The following is a 13934-nucleotide window of genomic DNA, read 5'->3' as shown; positions in this document are numbered from 1 at the left end:
GAAGCGAAAAGTTTAATTTAAAAAAAAAATTATAAATTTGTGAAATGTTACAATATCTTTGAATATGACATTAAAATAATATTTTACTAATCTTTATATATATAGTTACGATTTTAATATTGAAATAATAATCCAAAAACATATATATATATAAGAAGATACAAATACATGTGAAAGTTTGAAACAATCTATTCAATGAAAAATATATACAGTAAACTTATTATGTTTTAAAAATTGATTGACATATATATATATTATAATATATATCAATTTAGAATTGAAAACAAAATATTTATATAAAAATAAATGAAAACATAAATCCGCGCGGTTGCGCGGATCGAGATCTAGTGCTAGTTACAAATCTTTGCCGTCGAATGTTGTGGATTCCGTCTAACCCATCCTGCTAACGTTTACATCATATTTTTGTTTACCAAAATTTTAGCTTCTTAACTTAAGGGTATTTTTTCTAAATAGACCATTTTTAAATTTTGATCACAAAATAGATCATAAGAAGGAAAATGATCAAAATGTTTCATTTAATAGGTAAAAGAACTCTAATACCTAGATATAATAAAATAAAAGTAAAAATAAAAATAAAAAAAAAATAAAAAAAATAAAAGAATTATAGTTTTAAATTATATGTTTTCAAATTCGAACTTTTTTATAAATTTTTTTTTATTTTTTTTTCAAATTTTATTTTTGTAATTCGAATATACATTTTTGAAACTATTTTTAAAATTTTATTTTCAAACTTTTAGTATTTATTTTTTATTTTATAAAATTTTAAACTCCAATCTCAAATTTCCACCTCTTAATTCTAAACCCTAAAGTTTGGATTAGTTATCCCAAAGAGTATAAATGTATATTTATCTTTTTAATGAAATATTTTGGTCATTTTGATCCTTAGACTCTATATTTGTGACAAAAAAAATTTTAGTGCTATCCTAGAATATTTCTCTAACTTTATTTTAGTCGGATCAATATCTTAAATAAGAATAAGAGTAATATATTAATGAATTAGCTAAAATTAATGAAAACATGACAAATATATTAATGAATTAGCTAAAATTATTTAAAACGTACCAAATAAGCAAAATAACATAAAATAATGGAAATTATGACAAGTAAACAAAATCTATTTCCAAATAATAGTAGTATAAAGATTACCATATCACAATTCTATTAATTCTAAGCCTCTAATTTAACTAAGTAAATTTTTAATTCACAAATAGATTCCCCAAATCGATCATTTATTGTTATCCATCAAATCTATTTTTTATTTAACGCGTTTGTAGCTTTGGTAACGTATTAAGCAAAACACAAATGCATCACGCGTTAACACGGAATATCCTAGTTATAAATAAACTTACATGACGAATAAACGTACACATTCTCATTCTTAATCATCTCATACAAGAATCAGAAGAGGAAAAAAAAAAGAGATTCAATATGGCGATCGTGGGTCCTAACTTTTGTGCACCGTATCCGGTAGAGTTGGGAATCGTACGAAAGGTGATGACGATAACAGATGGTAACTTCGCCGTCACAGACGTTAACGGCAATCTCCTTTTCAAAGTCAAGGAACCATTGTTTAGTCTTTCCGACAAAAGGATCCTACTCGACGCATCAGACACTCCCATTTTGACTTTGAAAGAAAATGTAAGAACACACACTTTTATTGTGGTAAATATATAGTAAATATATGTTAATATCATCCTTGATCATTCTTTAAAACATTTCCCTAATGGCCATGATTTAATCTCTTTTCTCATTGAAATGTGAAATTGTAGAAAGTGAGCCTTCACGATAGGTGGCAAGTGTTTAGAGGAAAGAGTACGGACCAAAATGATTTGGTATACACGCTGAAACGATCGTCGATGTTTCAGCTGATTAAGCCAAAGCTAGATGTTTTCTTGGCTCATAATAAGGAAATGAAGGAATGTGACTTCCATGTCAAAGGGAGTTGGATCGACCGGTCATCTGTCATCTATGCTGGAAAATCTGACGTCATTGTTGCTCAGGTAATCATCATTTTTTTCGATTATTTGTCTCAAAAATCTAAACCAACAGTGGTAGCTATAGTTATATAGTAATATATATGATCGATTAATTTTTGTTGTGTTTTGTGGTATGGTGGTTATATCAGATGCACAAGAAACATACCGCACAGAGCATATTGATAGGGAAGAGTAATTTCTCGGTTACGGTTTATCCGAACGTTGATTATGCGTTTATAGTCTCTCTCATTGTAATCCTCGATGACATTAACCGAGAAGATTCCGAAGACTAAACAATTTTCTAATAAATGGTTCTTGATTTATATTATTATTATATGAAAGATAGCATATTTAATTCTTGATATTTGTAAAAGTTTTATAAATTGCGTTTGATAACAAATATGATAAAAATAATTTAATGGATACAATTCTCTTTGCCTCGACAAAAGGATTATTGAACACAAAGTTTATTCAGTTCCTTGAATCAATACTTTTGCTGTCGGAAAATCTCGACCCCTAAGTAATCAATAGTAGTCTTGATAAGTGCAACATTTGGCTTCGATACCTTCACCCGAACAGCGGTTATCCGAGGAAACGTTTCAAGCGTTTTGGACGCGATGAGTTCCGCGACTGTCTCCAGAAGGTTTCTTGATGGCCCTTCTACAATTTCTTTAGCAATGCTGCAAAACCAATAATCAAACCATATAAACTATATATGTAGTGATGGACATGGATAAGTTGTATTGGTACGAGCAAAGAACCTGAAAATGTCAACGTAGCTGATTGTGTCATCTAAGTTGTCTGATTCACCAGCCTTTTTAAGACTCACCCACGCATCAATGTCAACAAGAAACATCTGCCCTAAAGTCTTCTCTTCTGGAATCGCTCCATGGTAACCGTAAAACTTTAACCCTTTGAGTATCAGTTTGTCTCCTCCAGACATTGACATGTCTTTCTCCGATGATTCTCTTCCAAGAACTATATAATAAAACTGCATGTAAGCTTAAGGCTTAAGAAAAAAAGCTTTACAAAACAAGAGTTATGTCACAATTTATACACACAAGCTTTTGCAACAAATAAGCAGGAGTATCTATCTTTGGTTACTTATTTACGCAGTAACATTTACTATAATAATTCCACATTAAGTCCACATTAAGCACAAGATTAGAGATAAACATAGCAACTAAACAACTTTTAACTTTTGATGTCATCAATTGGACAGAGTGTTATGTCTTTTTTCATTCTCCTTGAAAAAGTTTTATTAACCAACAGAGAAAATTATCAGAAACCAGAGTTTGTAAAACTACGACACGTTAACTAACTAATGAGATTCAAGGAATGGTGTTGTCTGAACAGTAAATCATGTCAAGAGATAAATTAATTCCAAATATTAACTGAAAACTAAAGAAGTAAAATCAGATTCTAATATACATCTCTCGATCTCTGTTATCCAATTAAGAAACTTAGGACATACCTCGCGGTGACAACGTCGCCAGAGCCGTCGTTTCAAGTGAGCTGTACATCTCTCCACCGTTCTCGGCAACAGAATGAAAAGATTAGATGAGTGAGAGAGACAGAGAGCGATAGGAGGAAATCAGTTTTTCTTATTTAAGAAGGAAGTTAAATGGATGGTATGATGGTGGGCCGATGAAATATAATTCTGTAGGCCCAATATCGAGAGTCATTTTAGTCTTTCTTTTTGCTGGTCCATCTAATATCTTATTATTTTCTTCGTGCAACTTTACATTAGTGTCTCAAAAGCTCAGAAAAATAACAAAACAAAAGCCAACACGACTTTGTCCATATCCTAAGAGCATGTTTATTGATGTATCTTAACAGCATCTCTTAGATTAAATGTGATTAAAATAATTAAAGCAAAAGGGAAAAAGAGAAAACACGCCCCTTAATTAAGAGCATTAAGACACGGTCGCTTAGGGGCACGTGTCACGCGTGAATTGGGCAGAGGAGAGGTGGAGACCGTGTTCCGTCTCATTTCTCGCGTCTGTTTCTCTTTCTCTCCGTCAAGCACCAGTGGCCGGTGATCTCGACGCTCGTGCCTCTCCCGACGATGAGCTCGTGTTTGAGCGTGATCCCCATGTCGCCGGAGAAGATGATCCAGAGAGACTTGAAGCCAGGCGAATTCAGGAAGGTGGACGCTTCACATCGCCTTTGACGCCTCAACCCCTTCACACCTCAACGCTTTCTGCATAATTAAGGTAAGATTCTTATTCAAGCTGCACAAACAAAAGATACATGCTAAGGTCAAGAAGGAAATGGGACTCCAAGTTAAGACACTACCAATAAACCATTAAAATTAAAGGTCTCTTAACCAAAACCCTTCACTTCACTTTAATACTTAAAAAATCACTAAGGTCCCCTAAGTGGGTTTTACCAATAAACATGCTTTAACTACCTTAAGAATATAATCGGTAAAAGAGCTTTATGAAATTTCTACTACACCACTCAACCATCATCATGCTCATCCAGATTATATCTTTTACATATATTCTTTTTTTTTACATATATTCTTATGTAAAATAAACTACATTCTTTTCTTAGTGCTTCGTGAATTATTATTCTTACTTCTCTTGAGATTGTTTAAACTAAATATCATAATCAAAATAACCAATTCGTTGTGCTAATATTATATAATATTGACGTCACTGATAAGTTACTAGCTATCATGATCGATACTTGTACTATCCTAGTAACATGTCTCGACCAAAACTAATGGTTCATAAAGACTAATCACAATCCAAAATCCAAACAACTAAAATTAATTATTTTATAGCAATATATATAGATCAGCAGCTGCAGAATTAGGATTTTACAATGATCCACGTATAGCTGTCCAAAAGGATCAAATGTCTGGATCAAAGGGCTGTAGTGTATTCCAAAGGGTAAACAGGACTGGAGAAAAGTGTCACACGAACTCTTGGCCTTGGAAAGATCCAGAGAAAAGCAAAAGCTCTCGAGAAAGTAGCACTAAAAATTGTGGTTGAGACAAAAACCCCATCATCTTCAACGCTCAAATGATTCTAAGACAATTGTGTTTTCTATTTTCACTATTTTGTTTGTTAACTGAAGTTATTATAATTGTGCAGTCAATGACTAGCGTGACGACAACGCTGAAGTTCCACCATCTCATATGCCGATAATATCGCTGACTAAATATCCGGTTCTTTTATGATTTAATTCAAACTTGAATTACGGGTCTTATTATTTTATCTCGTCGTCATATATTTGGATAGTTGAATACTTTATACGTTCACCAGTTGATACGACTCAACGAAATAGATATTTTTTTTACTTTTTTGGTCTAAATGTTAAGCGAAGTAGATAGTTAAAGATGAAATTTAGGAGATAGTTCTTCGTTTAAATGTATCGTTAGTTTTAAACTTAGAATGATAATACATAACATCCGTTTTCAAGAGTTAATGGCTCGTTTTAACCTTTCAATATATATCGTTAAACTATCCATTAATCGAAGTTATTTTTTGACCAAAAAAAAAACGATCCATTAATCGTAGTTATTTTAATAAAGCAATCGCGATGGTATTCGTCTTGTTTAAATAAAGCAGATAGATCATAACTCATGAGCAAATTAAATAATAGGCATGCGGCTGTGATGTGTGAAACAAGTCAATGAATCTCTAGTCATGCTAATTACAATTTAAGAATTCATGATATATATAAAGTGGGTTGGCTAAATTATAATGCGATAGAAAGAATGATCATGAATGAATCATGATGCATTAGATACTGCTTGTTCCTTTAGTGTGAAGCATAGACAGGGCCAGTGACCACCGCACTTCGGTGGCATGAAGCACATTAGTTGTCAAACGTTGTCGCATAAAACCATCATTTAGATTTTAAAGTGAAATTCAAACTCAATTGTATGCGTGAACCTATATGCATGATCTTGGTAACAATAGGATCGATCATGTCAAATGTTTGGAGGATGTCTTAAAGTAATGGACATAGAATAAAGAATGGCATGCGCCTCTAACCAATACATGTTACTATTAATAATTAGGTTTCTAACTGATAAAGAGTATTAGATTAACACGTGAAATGGATAATATAAACCCTAATTAAGATCTTAAACAACTTGATCAATCTTTCTTGGAGTTTATCATGATTATAGTTTTTTTTTTAAAAATATTGTTGAAATTTAGCGATCATTTGTGTTGTTTTTGTTTGGACACCAAGAACGGTGAACTACCAGCTTTTTATAGTCTTATAATATTCTTTTTATTTAATAGAAAGACGATAATTTTGGAAGGAATAATAATAGACAACTAAGATTAGTACTTTTTAACTAAAGTATAATGAGACAAAAACACATGGTCTACAAATAATTCTCAACACATGAAATCCAAAATTGAAGTCATGAAACTAATTTAATTTGAGCTACTAAATTGACTAAGTTTAATAATAAAAAAATGGTGAATTACTATCTTGTAAGGATTTGATTTTACGAAGAAAAAAACGGAATATATTAACACCGTTAAGCAGACCCTTCCCTCCGTCAGATTCGGTTAGATAAATGGATTATAAAACCCGGTTCATACGCTAACGTTCACGGTTAAATCCGGCGGATTTGATTTTACTAAAAAAAAACGGAAGATATTAACACCGTTAAGCAGTCGCTTCCCTCCGTGAGATTCGGTTAGATAATAGATCCTAAAACCCGGTTCATACGCTAACGTTCGACTTAACCACGGTTAACTAATTTTACACATTTTAACTCCGGTTCGCTGGTTTATTCCAATTCTATCGTTCGTTAGAGAGAGGGAGGGACAGATCTGTGAAGTTGAGATCTTTCTTTTCACTTTTCTTCGTTGTCTCTCTCTGTCTACACGCTTGTGCTGTGTTCTGTGTGCCCACTTTCTCTCCCTCTCTCTCTCTTCGCACCATAACCTTTTCATCTTTACCAGAGAAGAAGCTAAAACTTCCAAGATAGAAACCACATCCTAAAAGCTTCCCGTGTCTAAAACTTGCTTTCTATTTCTGGGCATTGATCTAAATCATCAACAAGCTAAATAAAAAAACAAACCTTTTTTTTTTCATTTCGTTTTTTTCTCAACTACTCGAGAAACAGTTTTGTTTACGTTTCAATGGTGGTGAAGATGATGAAGTGGCGGCCATGGCCGCCGCTGGTGACGAGGAAATACGAGGTGAAGCTAACGGTGAGGAGACTGGAAGGGTGGGATCTGGCGAGGGAGCCGGAGAAGGAGAGATTGACGGTGGAGATTCGGTGGAAAGGGCCCAAGGCGACGTTGGGGTCTCTGAGGAGGCCGTCTGTGAAAAGGGACTTCACAAAGGAAGCTGCGGCAGAAAGCGACGTCGTTTCGTGGGAAGAGGGAGAGTTTCAGAGCGTGTGCTCTCTCACTTCTTACAAGGAGGACGACACTCTGTTTTATCCTTGGGAGATTGCTTTCTCTCTCTTCACCAATGTAAGTACTTTCAAATAATAACAGAATCTCCCAAAAACGGTTATTAGAGTTTTTGATTGGTCTTATATTCAAAGCTGATATATTTTGATTTGGTACACAATGGTCTTAGATCAAATGGTTTATTAATTATTTTTTTGCTTAAATTCAAATGGTTTATTAGTTGCTATAGATTCTTCATTGTTGGTTCTGTATGTAAGAGAGACATGTCTGATTGAATTTGATTGGTCTTAGATTCAAAGCTAAAGACTTTGTGATATATATTTTGATTTGGTACACAATGGTCCTAGATCAAATGGATTATTAGTTTTTTTTTTGCTTAAATTCAAATGGTTTATTAGTTGCTAGATTCTTCATTGTTGGTTCTGTATGCAAGAGAGACATGTCTGATTGAATTTGGTTGGTCTTAGATTCAAAGCTAGAGACTTTGTGATATATATTTTGATTTTGGTACACAATGGTCTTAGATCAAATGGTTTATTAGTTTTTTTTTATTGTTTTTTTGCTTAAATTCAAATGGTTTATTAGTTGCTATAGATTCTTCATTGTTGGTTCTGTATGTAAGAGAGACATGTCAGATTGAATTTGATTGGTCTGAGATTCAAAGCTAGAGACTTTGTGATATATATTTTGATTTGGTACACAATGGTCTTAGATCAAATGGTTTATTAGTTTTTTTTTAATTATTTTTTTTGCTTAAATTCAAATGGTTTATATTAGTTGCTATAGATTCTTCATTGTTGGTTCTGTATGTAAGAGAGACATGTGATTGGTCTTAGATTCAAAGCTAGAGACTTTGTGATATATATTTTGATTTGGTACACAATGGTCTTAGATATTATTACCTAGTGATGTTTTACATTTAGTTTTTTTTTTTTGCTTAAATTCAAATGGTTTATATTAGTTGCTAACTTGCTATAGATTCTTCATTGTTGGTTCTGTATGTAAGAGTTAAATTTGATTCTCAGGGAATGAAGCAAGGGCAAAAGAACAAAGCTCCTCTCGTTGGAACTGCATCTCTGAATCTTTCTGAATACGCACGTGTAACCGATCAAAGAGAGTTTGAAATAAACATCCCTCTCACCCTCTCTGCTTGTATAGCCTCCGAGCCGCATCCTTTACTCTGTGTACGTTCCCTTCTCTCTTACATTACTTCATCAGCTAGTTCTTGAAACTCTCTTTGTTCTTTAGGTATCATTGAGCTTGTTTGAGCTCAGAACCACACCAGAAACCTCAGACTCACAAACAGCTGTTGTGCCTGTCCCATCTCCACCTCCACCTCACCAAACCGAGAAGGAAGACGTGTCCGCAATCAAAGCAGGTCTAAGAAAAGTCAAGATCTTCGTTTCCACAAGGAAAGCCAAGAAGGCTTGCCACCGCGAGGAGGCAGAAGAAGGCAGATTCTCGAGCTTCGAATCCTCCGAATCCCTTGACCTCTCCGAGGAAGCTTCCGATGAATGCAAAGAGGATCTGATGAGTGTGAGAAAGTCTTTCTCATACGGACCATTGTCTTACGCAAACGGTGTTGGAAGCTCGTTGAACCGCGGCAAGAAAGTGAGCGAAGAAGACGAAGATTGGGTTTATTACAGCCACAGGAAGTCTGACGTGGGAGGAGGAGGAGGAGGAGGTTGTGAGGACGTTGAAGATGCGTCTGCTGGTTTGGTGTATGAGACATCATCATCATCGCTTCTTCAGCGTCGTAGCATATTGCCGTGGAGGAAGAGGAAGCTGAGCTTTAGGTCTCCGAAGGCCAAAGGAGAGCCTTTGTTGAAGAAAGATAACGGTGAAGAAGGTGGAGATGACATTGATTATGACCGGAGGCAACTTAGCTCAGATGAAGCTCTTGTGGTAAGATCTCATCAACTCCTATGCTATCTATATATTTCTTGTGAGTTTTTTTAAAAAATTGGTACTAGGCGATTTGTACAGTGTTAATGAATTATTGATTTATTTATATATATATATTTTCTATATTGATATTTGATTTTTTAATTTTTGGGTTTAGTTATAAAATTATTTTGATAAATTATAAAATTAGACTTACAAAAAAAAGAAATTAGATAAATTTGTGAATTTACACTAATATTATTGCTTAATTTGATATATTTAGACCAATTTAGATCGATTTAAATCAATTTTAACTGGTTTAAAATAGTTTAAAACCGATATGAAGTGCATAAATTGGATTTTAAGAAAGTCGTTTTATATATGATTACTAGGCGTTAATTGATTATTAATTTATTTATATATATATTTATATTTAGTAATATATTTTAATTTGTAGGTTCAATTAAAAAAATAAAGACAATTTTTTTTTTTGTGAATTTATACAACATTATTGCTTGATTTGGCATATTTTGACTAATTTAGATAAATTTAAATCTATTTTAACCGGTTTAGAATATTTTAAAGGCTATAATTGATTTGCCACCTAGATAGATTTTTAGAACATTGGTTCTTGTTAGTGTTTGTGTCTCTCAACTTGTGGCATATGTTATATTTGTAGAGGAGCAAAACAGATGAAGAGTCTTCATCAGCTAATCCTCAACAGTCTTCTTTCTTGGAGTTTGGAGACGACAGTTTCGCTATTGGAAGCTGGGAAGAGAAAGAAGTGGTAAGCAGAGACGGACACATGAAGCTTCAGACGAGTGTCTTTCTTGCTTCCATCGACCAGAGAAGCGAGCGTGCAGCTGGCGAGAGTGCATGCACAGCTCTCGTAGCTGTTATCGCAGACTGGTTCCAGAAGAACGGTAACCTCATGCCGGTTAAGTCTCAGTTCGATAGTTTGATCAGAGAAGGCTCGTTGGAGTGGAGAAACCTCTGCGAGAACGAGACCTACATGCAGCAGTTCCCCGACAAGCATTTTGATCTCGACACTGTGTTACAAGCAAAGATCAGGTCGTTAACTGTTGTCCCAGGGAAGTCTTTTGTCGGTTTTTTCCATCCAGAAGGGATGATCAACGAAGGAAGCTTCGAGTTTCTGCAAGGTGCAATGTCTTTCGATAGTATATGGGATGAGATTATCAATCTAGACGATGATGACCGTGTTTACATTGTGAGCTGGAACGATCATTTCTTTGTGCTCAAAGTTGAAAACGAAGCTTACTACATCATTGACACGCTTGGAGAGAGGCTATACGAGGGTTGTGATCAAGCTTACATTTTGAAGTTCGATGATAAGACAGTCATCCACAAGAATCTTCAAGAAGAGGAATCAGAGTCTGTGTCTGAACCTGAGGTTGTGTGCAGTGGGAAGGAGTCATGTAAAGAGTATATTAAGAGTTTCTTGGCGGCTATACCGATAAGAGAGTTGCAAGAGGATATCAAGAAAGGATTAGCTTCGACTGCTCCTGTTCACCAACGCTTACAGATCGAGTTTCATTACACGAAGATGAGTACAAGCACAGATGTCGTCGCTGTCTGAACAGTTCGGCAGAGAGTATGCTAACGTTTTTGAGGGCTCTTGTTAGTTTTGTAAGCTTTTAACTAACTTGTGAATGTAAGAGTTGACTTTAGTATATCTTTTATTCAGACATGATCTTGTTCACTCATAGCAAGATCAAAATGCACAATGTCACACATCCATTTGATCAAGAAATAAAATGTTAGGTTGTGACATATCACAACATCTCCTCACTGCTGCAACTGATCATAGACATTGTAAATAAGCCAGCCTTCAATAGCTGCAGCTTCTAGACGATCATCACCCCCAGCTTCATCCCACTTAGACTGAATCGAATCAAGTCTACTCATATCACACGAAAGTATCTTATGAGCCAACTCTCTAGCTCCAAGAAACTCCACAATAGGAGTTCCTCTAGCCACAGCAGCCAACTTCCCAATCTCCAGAGAGCTTCTGATCACAATCCCGTGATTCTCTTTAAGCAGAACAAGATCCTCACCGATCTGGACGCCGACGAACGTGACGAACTTGGAAGCAAAGAAGCGGTAGAGGTCCTTGAGGTTGTCGGTGAACTGGTTTGGTAGACGGAGGAAGAGACAGAGGTTCTTGGTGCTTAGCTTCACTGAGGAGAGACGCTGCTCGGACTTTGTGTTCACTGATTCAACGTCCCAGTAGACGTCGAAGACGATGGCTCTGTTCCCGTTCCAGACGCAGTCTTCTAGGATACGGGAGAGGTAAGGAGAGATGTCGGTTGAGGGTTCTATGTCGATGGCTTTGGTCTGGATCCAAGATTCGTCAACCATTGAGAATCCTGGACCATCGAAGTTGGCCATGTGGTTCTGAAAACAAGATATGATAAAAAGTACATATTAAGACAGCATTATGGATCCGTTAGGTTCGAGAAACAGATCATGGTTCTGTTCTGATGTTTGAACTAATTGTTTATTATGTGGATAAGAAAAAAAAGGTAAGACCTTTACAAAAGTATCAATCAGAGAGAGAACAAACATAGAAGATTGTGTTAAGCACACAAAAGAGACAGAAGAGGAAGACCAAACCTTTGAGGGATTCGCTGCGAGGAGGAGAGAAGCTGCTTTTGTGTTTCTGTCGGGAGGGAGAGAAGAAAAAGTATTAGGACATTAACACGTGTCAAGAGTAGCTCGCACGTGCGAATGTTAGTAATGGTGTTTATGTTTGATCATTGTTTTGAAATTCATCTTAGGAACAATTTTTTTCTATATGCTAGTTCAAAATATCTACTCCACAGTCTAGCAATTTGGTGAACATTTAATTTGATTGAATGATGTCAGGAACTTATTTAACTTTGATTTTTTCTAAATGGTCCACCGTGAGAACAAGATTGAGAATTTTCAAATGTTTTTTTTTTTTGATAAACAATTTTGAAGAAGAGAGAATGTTTTTCTTTTTTATACAAAGTAAAAATGGAGTGATTCCAGCAAGCAAGATTGTAGCTCTAAATGTAGGCGGCCAAGGATGAAACAAGTCCAATCTCAAATGAGAATTTGATGCATGTTAACTCCTTCTTGTGCCCATCAACCATCTTCATTTTAAGTGAGTATGAACCCTATGAAAATGAAGGATTAGATTGATATGAGAAATATAATAAACTGGTGATCATAATTAAGCTATATTGACAAATATAAGACCATGTTTGTTCTGTTTGCTATAAGGATGACCTAGAATTCAAATGAGCCTAATGAATCAGCAGGTCGTTATATCCACAAACTTATCAAGAGATCGAAGCAATAAAAAAGATCAAGAAACTTACATGAGGAGTATAACCGGGTAGAACTTGCGAGTGCGCTACCAAGAAATCTCCAACTGCCACTGGACATTTTGTTTCATCACAAAGATCATGTGTCTCAGAATGAATATGCCATCCAAAGTATGACACTTCGATCACCAGCTTTCCGCTTGAGATCACATTGTCTTCATATATACGAAAAGCAAACTCAAATTATAGAAACAAACAAATAAAAAACTATCAAAACAAGAAAAACATAACAAAACAACGAAAATCTATTTTTCTTGAAAAAAACTTGAAAGCACAAGAACAACGACAATGAAAGAAAATATGATTCTGAGAACATAACAAGTTCAAGTTGTGACATTGAAAATAGTTATATACACCCTTATATAATCAAAACATTAAAAAAATTGAGCAAACAAATCTTCAACGAAATGTTAGAATTAGAAATCATTATAAAAGAGTGTACCTGTGTTAGAAGAAATGCTGAAAGTAGCTGGCTCGCCTCTAACTATAGGATAAGGCAATATATTAACTCCTTGGACCTTTACTTCATACTCTTTGTTACCATCTGCAATCAAACACATAACAAATCAGATCAAGAATCAAAATCATCTTTAATAAGATTATTTCAAAATCATAAGTCATCAAGTTTTTTTCAAGAATTCGATCCTTGGCTACCCAGTATCTCAATTATATCAAAACTGTTATAGAAAACTCGATCAAAACACACTGTAAGTAAATGTTTGGTAATCAAGAACCAACGAAGAACACATTTAGGCTTTTAAGAGACCAGACATACCGCAGTACTCGACATCGGTGGCTCTGACAATCGTTGAGACAAAGAGAAAGCAAAAGATAACTAGAGAAAATCTCGACATGATCGATAGATTCTCCAAGTAAAAAGAAGGGAACTCTGGAGTTTCAGATGATGATGATTGAAGGACGAGGAGAGGAACAAGCAAAAGAGACAGAACAGAAATGCGGAATCATTTCACGAGGAATGTCGGATAGATCTTTAACCGTTCATTTTGTGTTGGTTCCTTGATTCCTGCAAGCAAACGGCTTAGATTTTCTAGTAAATCTTTAGGATTTAGCAGTGAATAAACCTTTACGTAGGATTTTTATTTTGGTTACCACTTGGCTCCAAAAATAGTTGGAAATTGCCAGCTCAGATTTGACCCTTTTAAAAATATTACAGCACACAACTAATAATTAATATTTTGGAAACAAATGAAATAATTATTTTATGTTCTCTGTTCCCACATTCTACCACAAAGATATTTTTTTCTTAATAGCCATCTGTTTCA

The 13934-nt window shown here is 34.9% G+C and overlaps 5 protein-coding genes across 5 annotated transcripts; 2 read left to right on the top strand and 3 right to left on the bottom strand.

The window, feature by feature from the left end:
- The first annotated feature begins 1380 nt into the window (after positions 1-1380).
- Positions 1381-2425, top strand: LOC106351222 (protein LURP-one-related 10). Its single transcript, XM_013791038.3, has 3 exons — positions 1381-1659; positions 1791-2021; positions 2147-2425. The coding sequence occupies exons 1-3, from the start codon at positions 1450-1452 to the stop codon at positions 2288-2290; spliced, it is 585 nt and encodes a 194-aa protein (XP_013646492.1). The 5' UTR covers positions 1381-1449; the 3' UTR covers positions 2291-2425.
- Positions 2348-3622, bottom strand: LOC106351230 (dihydroneopterin aldolase 1). The gene is made up of 3 exons (XM_013791050.3): positions 3472-3622; positions 2759-2975; positions 2348-2677 (listed from the first exon to the last, which is right to left on the bottom strand). The coding sequence occupies exons 1-3, from the start codon at positions 3518-3520 to the stop codon at positions 2482-2484; spliced, it is 462 nt and encodes a 153-aa protein (XP_013646504.1). The 5' UTR covers positions 3521-3622; the 3' UTR covers positions 2348-2481.
- Positions 3623-6793: 3171 nt separating this feature from the next.
- Positions 6794-11089, top strand: LOC106351239. Its single transcript, XM_013791059.3, has 4 exons — positions 6794-7456; positions 8422-8580; positions 8645-9301; positions 9960-11089. Exons 1-4 carry the CDS (start codon positions 7118-7120, stop codon positions 10875-10877), a joined length of 2073 nt encoding a protein of 690 aa, XP_013646513.2. The 5' UTR covers positions 6794-7117; the 3' UTR covers positions 10878-11089.
- Positions 10960-11689, bottom strand: BNAANNG09470D (protein RISC-INTERACTING CLEARING 3'-5' EXORIBONUCLEASE 1). Its single transcript, XM_048751639.1, has one exon. It carries the CDS (start codon positions 11687-11689, stop codon positions 11087-11089), a length of 603 nt encoding a protein of 200 aa, XP_048607596.1. The 3' UTR covers positions 10960-11086.
- LOC106351260 (putative phosphatidylglycerol/phosphatidylinositol transfer protein DDB_G0282179) lies at positions 10960-13698 on the bottom strand. The gene is made up of 5 exons (XM_013791079.3): positions 13427-13698; positions 13094-13195; positions 12646-12806; positions 11915-12441; positions 10960-11695 (listed from the first exon to the last, which is right to left on the bottom strand). The coding sequence occupies exons 1-4, from the start codon at positions 13503-13505 to the stop codon at positions 12331-12333; spliced, it is 453 nt and encodes a 150-aa protein (XP_013646533.2). The 5' UTR covers positions 13506-13698; the 3' UTR covers positions 10960-11695; positions 11915-12330.
- Between the last annotated feature and the right edge of the window lie 236 nt (positions 13699-13934).

The sequence above is a fragment of the Brassica napus genome, chromosome A1 (genome assembly GCF_020379485.1).
Source record: "Brassica napus cultivar Da-Ae chromosome A1, Da-Ae, whole genome shotgun sequence".
Classification (NCBI taxonomy): Eukaryota; Viridiplantae; Streptophyta; class Magnoliopsida; order Brassicales; family Brassicaceae; genus Brassica; species Brassica napus.
The sequence above is the reverse complement of the archived record's forward strand: the minus strand, read 5'-3'. Positions and strand labels throughout refer to the sequence as shown.